This window comes from Anopheles merus, chromosome X (assembly GCF_017562075.2).
Source record: "Anopheles merus strain MAF chromosome X, AmerM5.1, whole genome shotgun sequence".
NCBI classification, from domain to species: Eukaryota; Metazoa; Arthropoda; class Insecta; order Diptera; family Culicidae; genus Anopheles; species Anopheles merus.
In genome coordinates this window covers 7,124,901-7,137,014 of record NC_054081.1, presented here as the reverse complement: position 1 = coordinate 7,137,014, position 12,114 = coordinate 7,124,901, and the positions used below count along the sequence as shown (strand labels likewise).

Genomic DNA, 12,114 nt, shown 5'->3' with positions numbered 1-12,114 from the left:
CGCGCGTGCCCCTGAGACACGGCGATGTGTTGGGCAACACTTTTCCCCCTTTAAATCGTTTAAGAAACAGACCAGCTACCACCGAAAACTTCCGGCTGGGCGTAGGGTTGCAGTTTCGTGCTGCCTGCCCTACTGAACCTGCCCTCACACTGTCAACATAAACAAAAACCACACACACACACACACACACGGTCGCGCGCGCGCGCGCAAACAAAAACAAAAGCATATACCCGCCACCCCCGCACAGCCACGAATCGCGGATCGCACCAGAAGCGGGCCACTGCCGGTGGGGTCGAGCGACGCGCGCGCTTGCAATATATAAACGTGTAGAAATGTATGCATGCACACATATACATGTATATACGTGGCCAGAAAAGATTAGACGGACTAAAACCGGCACCGCGGCGCTAAATTTAGACACTCACTATTTGCTGATTATTGCCAAGCGCGCTATAAATATCGCCGCGGGAAGGAAAAACCGACCGCATTGGAAGAGCGCGGCAACAAAAAAAAAAAAAAAGGACAGAGCAGACCAGAACTGAGAGAGCAATAAAAGGAGGATCGGTAAGTGTGGGGCCCACAGGCACACGAAAGAATAAATTTTCGTTCGACAAATCCCTATTTTTGGCCTTCCTGCTTTCCTGTTTTCTGTTTCGCTTTTTTCCCTCCTTCAGCTTTTCCGTTCTGTGTGTGTGAAACTGAATAAACTGAATTTATAACTTGCAAATATCGGCTTTATCGGCAGCGCATCAAACGCAGCAACAAAAAAGCCCCTACCGCCCTACCGCCTACCGCGCGAATAAGAGCAATTGCCTTCTGTCTATCATTTTAAAGTCCCCCATCCCTCTCTCTCTCTTTTTCTATCTTTTTCTCTCTCTCTCTCTTCCTTCCTTCGTTTCTTCGTCCTCATTCTCGCTACCGAACGCCCGCTAAGCTCGTCTAACATGTGTTCCGTTTCGTTGCGCATGTTGCGCTGTGCACGTGAATAGAACAATATAATTAAAAAAAATAATACAGCAACTATCCTTCGCGTTGTGCCCCTGTGTATGTGTGTGTGTTTGTTGGCTATATTTACGTGCCTCCTTTTCCCCACTGGCAGCCCTTCCCTTTTGGTCCAACAACAAACAGCATCATCAGCAACACCGTCGTCATGGTTTTCCCATTTCCCCCGTTTGCAGGAATCCGCAACCCCTCCCCTCCGCCCCCTCCCCCCCCCCCCCCCCCAAAATAAAGCAGGACCAAAAACGAAGCAGGCCGAAGCGGACGACGATCGCACTCAATCTTGGCAAATATCTTTCGCTGTTTTGGTTTTTTTTTCGGTTTTCCTCGTTCCGCGTTGCGCATTTGTGCCTTCCAGTGCTGGCGTAAGCCCACTCAAAAAGACGAAAAAAAAACACACACACACAAACATGCAATTAGTGAGGAAAGTTCGCAGCGCCATTACTCACCATTGAAGAAGCTGTGCATCGTGCTTCGTGCAGGCAGGTTGGTTCACGGATGTTCACGGTCACGGGGGGGGGGGGGGGTGATTTTTTTTCTCTTCAAATCTTTTCCCTGTTGTTGTTTTTGTGGATTTGTCCAAAAATCTGTGCCAACCCCACAGCAACCGACCACCGCTCGGTTTGGGGATGGGGGTTGTGTTGTTGTTGAACTGCAGAACTGATTGCAGAGGAGGGATGCACCCAAAAAAAGGAAGGGGGGGGGGTTTGTCGCGAGGGCGGAGGCGGGTTGATTACGCACGCCACCACCACCACCACCACATCCTTTCAGCCACAGGAAGGAAGTCACAGAGTTCTGGGCAGGCTGCGGCAATCAGACGGGGACTCCCGCCGCCCGAACGCACTGCCGAAAGGGCTGCCGTGTCCGCTACACCGCCACCACCACCACCGCAACCGATAACAGCATGCCACCGCCCACCACCCCTGCTGCGGTTCTCGGCAACACGTACGCGCGCCCACCACACAGTAACCACAATTTTTCGCTTTCCGCTTCTGCCGCACGCACTCCGCACTTCCCAAAACCACTATACAACCACTAGCGAGCGGAGCGCGCGTTTGTGTGTGTGTGAGAGAGAGTGTTTAGAACACTCCGTATGTGCTGCTGTATTCCTTCCGTTTGGTTTTTTATTCACTTTTTTATTTTATTTCTTCACACTAACGCGCGGGCTTGCAGGATACCCTTCCCCTCCCCACATACACACGCTCCCACACCCACGACTTCGGTTCGTTGCGCTGGAGGCGATTTGTTTTGGAGCGAGCAATTCGACGACCTGTTTACGACGACGTGCAGGCTGCTGCCGCCCGCCCAGCACCACCAGTAGCCATCGCCCCACGCACGTTCGCCATTTTGCACCCCCACCCCGCTCGCTCTAGCCCACCTTTTGGGGGGCACTGCGACACGCACAGGCACACACAGTGATTTTGCACGGTTCCCTCACACACACACACACACACGGGCACACACACGGAAACGCACACGCTTATCACACACGGCTCGCAGAAAACGAACGTTGAATGTTGCAGGGAGCTACCCTCTTTTTCGTTGTTTATTGTGTGTCTGCTTGTTATCAAAAAGAGCAGCCAAGTGTTTTCATGCTGTCAAAAAACTCGCCTGCGCCCGTGCCCCAAGGTTGCTACAGGCCCGCGATCAACAAGTGGCCAACAGTGGGCTGTGCCAAGCTGCTTACAAAACCACCAACCGAACCCCAACGCTCCCAGATAGCATTTTTCGACCGCGTCCATGACGTCTGTGCGGGGTTGTGTCGACTGGCTGGCGGCTCCAACGTCGAATCAACGTCGAATGGAAGTAATGGTACGATGATGCGCACACCGTCACCAGTTGGGTGCAATTTTGTGCTGGGGGCTGTGTTGCTGCTACGCTTACAGTGACACTGCTTCTAGACGACACAAACAATCATCCGTGACAGTTTTTGACGACACTTTCCGACAGAGAAAACGTCCACGTTTTAGCGGAAGTGCTGCGTTTCTGTGTGTTTTTTACAAACCCGCGACAATCACGGTTGCCCTTAATTTTGTTCTAAAACCCAGAAGTTTTATTAGCACGAAGAGCTCCCAGAAAATTTGTCGCGATACAAAAATTGGTCGCCCAGAAGCAGTGTGACACTGAACAGTCTGGAATGCTTTATCACTCTGGGCTTTCTTCGATCGCAGTAGTTTTTCTCATTCATTCTCTATAGTTCGTCCCACCAACTCAAGGGCCACAAACCAACTAAACGACCACTAAACGAGTTCTAAACGGCTCAAGCTTTCCATCAAAAAGGAATCAAAAAAGACCTCGTTTAGCAGACAGTAACCGACTGATGCATTCTAACAAAGCATAAAAGCTGGTGATGCCATCTGTTGGTGAGATAGCCACACAGTGGTACTTTACTCGTTTTGAGAGCTTTCTGTTTCCCTCTGTACTGTTGTATGGTTTTGCATTGAAGCTATACATCGCTAGAACTAGAACGGCGATACGAATGTTTTAATACTAAATTCCAATGTAGACCACCAGCCCAGAAGCAAGTGGAAATTGAATAATGATCGATGGTGTTGAAACTTGTGTATCAGTCCACCTCACCATTATTATAGATTTTTACTTGGAAAGTTAGAAGGGTATATAGGTCATGATCAGATGAAGCTAGCGAAACACGTTGCAGAAAATGACAGCAATATAATTATGATTTATAAAACGCGATCTATTGAGCAAACCACAGATATGCTAAGGAGCCCACTTTTTGTTTCTATGGATTTTTGATTTCACAGACGTTTAACCTTTGAGTTGACAACCGGGTTTAAACACTTATCTTTAAACTGCAATAACTTTTGAATAATTGCTTTTATTTGCCTGAAATTTTCTGTAGCTTCCCAACTTCTAATTTCCGATTTTTTGGTGCATAAATCGCAATTTTCAACAAGCTGTAAGTATTTTATTTGGATTTATTTTAAACTTTACCACGGTTAAGCTTAATCTATGGCGCTTGGGATAAAATCAAATGCGGCGACGAAATCAAAATTTGTTGATACTCCGACATTATCTGTCAAATACCATACCAAATGTTGACATCGCATCCAATAACATTGCATCCGATGGAGCACTGCCATCGGTCTTACTGATTTATGTAGGAAATTTTAGCAAGCCGAATTTTTACAGTTTGTCAAGGAAATGGACAGGAATTTCGCGAAATTCCGGTCCATGTATTTTCGGCCTTAGGTTTTATTTACTGAACATTCGATGGTACAAACCATATTGATGAACTATCGAACAAGCGTTCCATAGACAAATTTTGTTGATTGGGTTTGTGTCAAGATGTTTGCACATGTAGGTTTTAGGTTTTAATAGATTTTTGATTTTGTATTTATCCTTTTTGGTCATGGCATTGCTTTGTAACGAATTAACCAAAAGAAGTTCAAAGTTATAAAATAAAAATAAAGTTACAAAATAAACACATTTTTTAAACTTCTCAAGCTTTTCAGTATCAAAACAATATATTCACCTTGGTAATCAACATCAAAAGCCCGCAGACAATAAACATAAAATTGATTTCGTTTTCTGTTTTTGATTAATTAATATTAGACTACATTTTATAAAACACAACTGAATAAAACCGATTGCATTTTAAAATTACGATATTTGCTGTTGTTCTCTGTCCCAAAAAACGGAACGAGTGTGCTTGTAAAATCGAATCGTATACAAATTCCGCTACACCACGTTCACAGTGTGCGCGGCGAACAACGCACACTGCGAAACCCATCTGTCACGGGGAAACACATTGACAGAGAAGAAAAGAGTGCACTCACACACGGATGCACACACACACATACACACAGAGAAGAAAAATAACGAAATCGAGCCAAACCTTTGGTTGTAGTTTTCTCCCTACTGCTGGCTGGCTGCTGCTGCTGCCGGGTGTCACGGATGAAAGGTAAACATTGCTCATTTGTTGGGGTTTTTCCTGTTAAAAAAAACACGCTAAAGCAAGAAAACACTTTTCACTGCTCTCCACGGCTAGCTTTATAGACAAGCAAGCAGCCCGAACCGATGGAAGGCGAAAAGGAACAGACGGTGGAACCGTCGCCGGCCGCCAGCACCGCGAAGGAGGAGTCGGCCACGGCCCAGAAGGAGCTGGCTCGGATGCGGGAAGAGTTCAACCAGCAGCGGGCCCGCATGAAGGAGCTATACCTAGCCAAAGAAAGTACGGGACCGCCCGCCGCAAACGAAGCAAACCAGCGTGTACTTCCTGTTTTCGCAATTTTCATCTTTTTCCTTCGCCCTTCGCCCCTGCAGATGAGTGCAAACGGCACGCGGCCGAAGCGACGGCCGCTCGGAAGGAGCTCGAGGAGGCGAAAGCCCAGCTACGGATCATGGAGTACAGCCGGGAGAAGGACGCGGAGGAGCAGCGGAACAAGGTGGAGGACGAGAACCGCACCCTGAAGCAGCTGGTGAACGAAACGCTCGACGAGTCGTCCTGCATGCGGGAGTCGGTCCAGCAGCTGCAGGACGAGAACGGCCGCCTGCTGGAGGAGATCCGGCAGCTGAAGGAGGAGCTGGCGGACAGTAACCAGGTAAACCAGGGCTAACTGCAGCTTGGTTGTGCTTCAGAATTTACTCTTCTTTTTTTTTGTTAACCATTCGGCACTTACTTCTGCTGCCCTACCCGGTAGGTTTCGCCGAGCCTCGCCAAAACGGTCCAGCAGGCGAAGAAGATAATACTCAAGCTCGGGGCGGCCGACTCGAGCAGCTGCGACAATCTGGAGGAATCAATGCGGAAGGTAAAGAAATATGTACGTATGTATTGTGATGATCGGATTTCGGCCAAATTCGAGTGTTCGACATTGTTTTTATTTTCCTTTTTTTTATAAATCCAAATTAAGCAACGGGTTAACTTCCGGTGGTGTTAGTACTCCGTTCGTAATGCTGTAGTATTGTTTTTTTGTACTAATTATCTATTGCTTACATTTACATTTGCCTCCAATTTCACTCTTTCCTATTAGAAGTGACCTTCATGTGTTGGAAATTGGACACGAAGACACTCTTTTAGGACAGGCTGGTAGTAAATTCCTATTGGATTTGTCAAGTAAGGGTGCCATAGAGTCCAGTTCCCATTACATTAAGTTCATTTAACGTAAAAAAGAGTTAATAAAGTGTTCCACAGCTAGAAGAGCTGCTGGAAAACCCTTTAATAGCTAGAAAGGGTATTCCTTTGCATCCCTTTGCATAATGCGTATTATGCTGTCATGTAGCACTTAGTTTATGCTTTAATGTTTAACATTTATTTAAATTGCGCTTTTGTTTTGTGATTTTTTTTGTTTTGTTTTATGTAAACACACATCTAATGTACGTGCTATGCACAACTCGCCCGTACACACACACACCCGTGCATAAACTTGCTTCTTTCGCGCTTTCTCTTTCGCTCTCATGGTGATCCATCTATCTGTGCCCTTTCTCCGTCCATCTTTCCACGATGTGCTTCCCAGCCGCCGCCGCCGCCGCCGCCGCCGCCGCCGCGTGTCCGCATATCCGCTTGCTATCCGACACGCCATGTACCAACGCGGCCAACTGTCATAATCAACTATCTGAAACGCGAGAGTAGGGCGCCTCTCGCCGTACGGGAAGCATGAAAGTCAAACGTAGCTAATTTTTATTTAAATTTGCTGCTACGAGTCAGTGCTCTCGTCGAGTGCAGTGTCTGTGCCTTTATTTTGTCTTTCCTTTGCACTGTCCGCCGAGCCCGGCGCGGGAAATGGATCCTTCGGCGACGGTCGATGTGGTAAGGCAGCTGTGAGGTGTTTGTGGGAGGGCGGAGTGTTGGGGATGATTTTTTTTTTTGATGATTATTCGCTCCAAACAGCAGGGAGGAGCAGCCAGAAGGGACGATAGAAAGCTTAGAAACGTGTGTGTGCGTGTGTGTGTTTTTTTATTTGCCCAGCGTGTCGTGTCAGTTTATGTTCATGTGTGTGTGTGTGTGTGTGTGTGTGTGTGTGTGGGTGGGTATATGTCAACATAGATGTTTTGGTTTTGTGTTGTCTTGTGAGTGTGTTTTTTAAATATTTTTTGGCCTGTCCTAGATGGACAGGAAATAGATAAAACAAATATTCAAATAGTGCTTTGTAAAATTGTGTCGACACTGTCTAGTGAAATTGCGGACAATGTTTGACACTCACACACACCCACACGCAGTTCAATTGTTGCGTACGAGCAAGTGCAATTGCAATTGTTGGAGTTGCAGCGCACGATCGAAACCAGAATGCGGAAGTGACTGGGGGCAGGGTGGCGGATGTACATGTGTGTGAGAGTGTCTCTCGACCCTGCCGCACTATTAGCAGCTACGAGCTTAACCTACCCGATGCCACGGCTACGTAGCAATAAAATGGTGGCCAAGCGCCCCTTCAAAGCATCTTTCCGGCCCTAGCAAGCAGCCCTAGGGATGCATTATTGATCTTCGCTGGCAGAGGAGCGTGTAGGCTGTTCGGAAATTGATGGCAAAGTGTAAGAGGGGTGGGGGGTCTTTCAGGAGCTGCTTAAAGCTGAGATCATTTAGAAAATTACTCTGGTTTGTGTGCAAAAGATGCTCCAATCCATGAAGAGTTAGCCCTACTTTTGACTGTTTTAAACATTTTATTGTCTTTGTGTATCTGTTCATTAGAAAATACGCCCCTAGAGCTTAGCGGTGTGTAGTAGTGATGGGTAAAGTTGGCAAAAATAAGGAGTCATCTTCGAACTGACTCCGATAATTTCGGAATCGACTCTGTAAGATAGATCTGCCCAGCATTATACGGAGTCGTTTGGAATAGTCCGGAGTCGTTCGGAGTCGTTTGGAATCGTCGGAGTCGGCCGGAGTCGTTGAGAGACGAAGTCATTCGGAATCAGTTCGAGTCGAAGTCGTCGAACCACAACGAAATAAAATGCCTGATCATAAGCACATTGCATCGGACGGATTCTGATGTCTCCGATTGACTCTGGACGACTCCGAATGACTCCGTTTCCGGTCGACTCTGACCCTAAACGACGCAGGACGACTCCTGACTACTTCGGACGACTCTGAATGACTCCGACCGACTCAGGACGACTCCGGACTACTTCGGACGACTCCGACTCCGTACGACTCCGAACGACTCTGAATGACTCCGAACGACTCCGGACGACTCCAGACGACTCCAGACGACTCCAGACGACTCCAGACGACTCCAGACGACTCCAGACGACTCTAATTCCGAACGACTCAGGACGACTCCGAACGACTCCGAATGACTCTGAACGACTCCGGACGACTTCGAACGACTCCGGACGACTTCGAACGACTCCGGACGACTCCGTCTCCCAACGCCTCTGAACGACTCCGAACGACTCCAGACGACTCCAGATGACTCCAGATGACTTCAAACAACTCCTTCATCCAACGATTCCGAACAATTCCGAACGATTCCGAACGACTCCGGATGACTCTGGATTACTTCGAACGACTCCGGACTATTCCAAACGACTCCTGACGACTCCTGACGACTCCAGACTACTCCGAACAAATCCGGACGATTCCGAATAACTCCAACTCTTAACGACTTCGGGCGATCCCGGACGACTTCAGATGACTGGGAGGAGAACTCCCGACGACTCCGAACGACTCCGGAAGACTTCGACTCCCAACGACTCCGGACGACTCCGACTCCAGGCTTATCTAGTGGTACGGCTTTTTTGTCGTAATCTGACTAAGAATAGCTGTAGTTAGATCGGAGTCGTGAGTGCGCTCCAGAGAGCACATCACTAGTGGGAAGCTTAATAGCTGTGGTGGGCGATGAGCTCATTACTATCACTTCTGTTTTACCTATTAGCATCGTGGTTTTGGTATCTTTTCCTTTTCTAAACCATTTGCTCAATAAGCTACTTGGATAGGTACTGTGTGTGTGTGTGTGTGTGTGTGTGTGTGTGTGTTTGTAAAACGCTTTGTTGCTACACTAATGCACTAAACTGCTGAAATAAGAAAAACAAGCGTAGTAATTTCCCCCTTTCTTTCTAATTTTTCTCCAAATCGAACACAAACACACAGGCACAGGAAGATGCGGAAGTGTTGCGTTCGCTGGTCGTCCCGCTGGAGGAGGAGATCAAGTCGCTGAAGGAAAAGCTGCGGCTCGCGTACGAGGAAATCGAGACGTACAGTGCGACGCGTGACGCGCCGAAGCGCGAGGCCAGCAGCAGCAGCAGCAGCCACAGCAGCCACAGCAGCAGCAGCGCGCAGCAAACGTCCGCCATGCTCGGCATGATCGGCGCCCAGCCGGCACCACCGGACGGCGAGCCGGCGGAGAAACCGTGCGAACGGTGCGCCGCCCACGAGGCCGCCCTGGCCCGCCAGCAGGAGGAGGAGCGGAAGCGCACGGCCGGCTGGGAGAAGAGCCTCGAGCGGCTGCGGGAGCAGGTGGCGAAGGAGGCGGCCCTGCGCGCCGACCTCGAGGTGCAGTGGCACAAGAAGCGCGAGGAGCACAAGACCGAGGTGCAGAAGCTGACCGACTGGGCGACCGAGACGGAGCGGGCGCTCGACAAGCTGCGGCGCGAGTACGGCCAGCTGAAGGTGGCGCTGCGCGACGAGCTGCAGAAGCTGACGCAGGAGCGCGAGCACGTGTGCTACCGGCTGAACGGGCTGCAGCAGGACAACGACTTCCTGTCCGGCAAGTACGTCGCGAGCTCGGACGCGCTCAAGGATCAGGAGATCAACCTGCCGCAAAGCATCGAGGAGCTGCAGGAGCTGGTGCTGACGCTGCACGAGAACCTGATCGTCACCAAGGCGGGCTGCGAGTTCGCGGAGCGGAAGGCGCGCAGCATGCAGGACGAGGTGGCGCTGCTCCAGGAGCAGCAGCACTGCCGCGACCGGGAGGCGAAGAAGGCGGAGCAGCACTACCACCAGAAGCAGCACCAGCTGCACGAGCAGCTGCGCAAGCAGCAGCACGACTTCCAGCTGCTGGACAGCCTGCGCAGCGAGCTGGAGTGTGCGGAGGTGGAGCACAAGAAGCAGAACTCCGAGCTGCGCATGCAGATCATCGAGCTGCAGGCGGCGAACGAGCGGCTCGACCGCCAGAACGGGGACCTGCGCAGCAAGATGACGGTGCTGCAGGAGGACCTGGCGAACAACGAGGCGGTGCAGAAGGACTTCGTGAAGCTGTCCCAGTCGCTGCAGATGCAGCTGGAGAAGATCCGGTCGGCGGACACGCAGGTCCGCTGGCAGGACGACGACGACGTCGACCAGTGCCCGAACTGCAAGAAGGAGTTCACGGTGACGCGGCGCAAGCAGCACTGCCGGCACTGCGGCACGATCTACTGCCAGCCGTGCCTGGGCAAGTCGGTGCCGAGCGGCCCGAACCGCAAACCGGCCCGGGTGTGCGACGTGTGCCATACGCTGCTGGTGCAGGACACGGCACCGTACTTTAGCCGGGAGCCGCCCCAGTCACCCTAAAGCCGGCGGCGCTCGGTTGGCGCTCCGCCACAGCCAAAACACAGCAAAGCACGTGATTTATGCTAATGATTAGTACTGTAACTACTCCCCATTCTTCCTTCCCCCCATCCACACACACACACACCTGTTACTTCGATGTGTAATGCAGCAGAGAACTCCCTGAACACGAAAGGCGCGCCCGCTACGAATTTATTCGTTGATGGTGCTCCACTTTGTATCATTCGCTGCGTACACGGTGCTGCTGGGTGCCTTTTGTCTTTCTTTATTTTGGTTTAGTGTTTTAAAGCGCTCTACCCCCTTCCCAACCTTGGGACACGTTTTCCTACGCTTCGAGCCTTGAAGCTCGGGCAGCGGGGAAGCGTGTGCACGCGTGTAAAGTTGTAGAAATATGTTATTTACCAGAGCAGTAAGGATGCCGAGTAGCGACGAGAGACAGAATGGTTTAGCAAAAACGAAACAAAAAAAAGGACCACCATTCCTTCCCCTAGCTTTAGTGCTCACAGGTGCGCGTGTTTGGCCCATTGCAAGCCGTATGCGCCATCGTGGTAGTTGGGTTTTTCGTGTTTTTTTTTTTATTTGTTTTATGTGTAAGAAGGAAAGTGTGCAATCACCAGAGGGCGTGTGAGGCGAAGTTTGCGGCTCGGCTCTTTGCCGAAAGCGCACTGCAATTACCACCACCAGGTGAAATGAAGTGACTATTATTCGGACCTGTGTGGACCGGACGCACGTTGGGACAAATTTCGGCGACGAAAAATTTGGTTCGAAATTTGACCATTTGTTAAGATTGTGCTACTGGTGATGTTATGTCAAAAAAAAATGTAATACTCTTGCATTACACCAGCATATTGGAGTAACCGATGAGTGGATGACTTTTTTTAAGCGAGCGAAAGAAAGTAAGGAAAATATAAGGAGAGAAGAGGGGGTGAAATTATATTTCCCGTCGTATTCGTAAAAAATCTCGATGTGTCTCGTTGTTTGATGTTCTGGGCTAGTAATACTTGTCGGAAATATGTACGAAACTGCATTAGAGTACACTGAGAAACAGAATTGTCTGTTGGACCGTGAACCCCTGTAAGCTGCCTAAAAATGTTAACTTTGAGGAAAATCTTTTGTTTGATCAATGGACGATGCTAAAAGAAATTATTGTTAATGGTATTAATACATTAAAATCTCTCTAAGATGCAGACTCTTCAACATGATTTTTTTTCTTTAAGATGGACATTTTGACGTTCCCGTCATATTCCATATATTTTGTGTCTCTTCAAAATGAATGTCTCCCTAAGACAAATGTTCTTCAAGCTGCATATGCGATTTGGTAGCCGAAATTCTGTTTGGAACCCGAAAGATGCATGTTTGGATGACAGTTCAAAAAATATTGGTCAAAGGATGCCCTGTTTTTCCCGTGGTTTCTGGGACCCTTCATAGCAACACCTTAATTAGGTTTCCTCAACATGAAGATCTCTCTAAGCTGACGGTCTGTTGAAGATTCACCTCAGAGAGATGTCACTGAAATTGGATTCGTTTCAGTTGTAAACCGTTGTAGACCGTTGGGTGCATGTTTTTAAGAACATGAAAATGAAGTCACTAGTGTGCCGTGATTTCTTATACATTGGTACCCTTCATGCACCGCAAAGTGGTCGAAAACCTGGACCATGCTGACCAAAAGACTTTGG

At 49.2% G+C, this 12,114-nt stretch overlaps 2 protein-coding genes across 4 annotated transcripts in view; one reads left to right on the top strand and one right to left on the bottom strand.

The window, feature by feature from the left end:
* The window catches only part of LOC121603557 (histone deacetylase 4), a 17,097-nt gene extending 14,459 nt beyond the window's left edge, over positions 1 to 2,638 (bottom strand). The window contains exon 1 of one of the 2 annotated variants that reach the window (XM_041932465.1): positions 1,449 to 2,638. In XM_041932465.1, the coding sequence (XP_041788399.1) occupies positions 1,449 to 1,467 (19 nt within the window). In that variant the 5' untranslated portion in view covers positions 1,468 to 2,638. The remainder of the gene's footprint in view (positions 1 to 1,448) is intronic. The other variant, XM_041932456.1, reaches the window with a different exon arrangement.
* Positions 2,639 to 4,790: 2,152 nt separating this feature from the next.
* On the top strand, positions 4,791 to 11,635 carry LOC121592811 (rab GTPase-binding effector protein 1). 2 transcript variants are annotated; one of them, XM_041914624.1, is made up of 5 exons: positions 4,791 to 4,924; positions 5,012 to 5,194; positions 5,287 to 5,564; positions 5,664 to 5,771; positions 9,044 to 11,635. In XM_041914624.1, the coding sequence occupies exons 2-5, from the start codon at positions 5,041 to 5,043 to the stop codon at positions 10,439 to 10,441; spliced, it is 1,938 nt and encodes a 645-aa protein (XP_041770558.1). In that variant the 5' UTR covers positions 4,791 to 4,924; positions 5,012 to 5,040; the 3' UTR covers positions 10,442 to 11,635. The 2 variants fall into 2 exon arrangements, with proteins under 2 accessions (XP_041770558.1, XP_041770548.1); XM_041914614.1 differs by having other exon boundaries at positions 5,664 to 5,783.
* Positions 11,636 to 12,114: the final 479 nt, after the last annotated feature.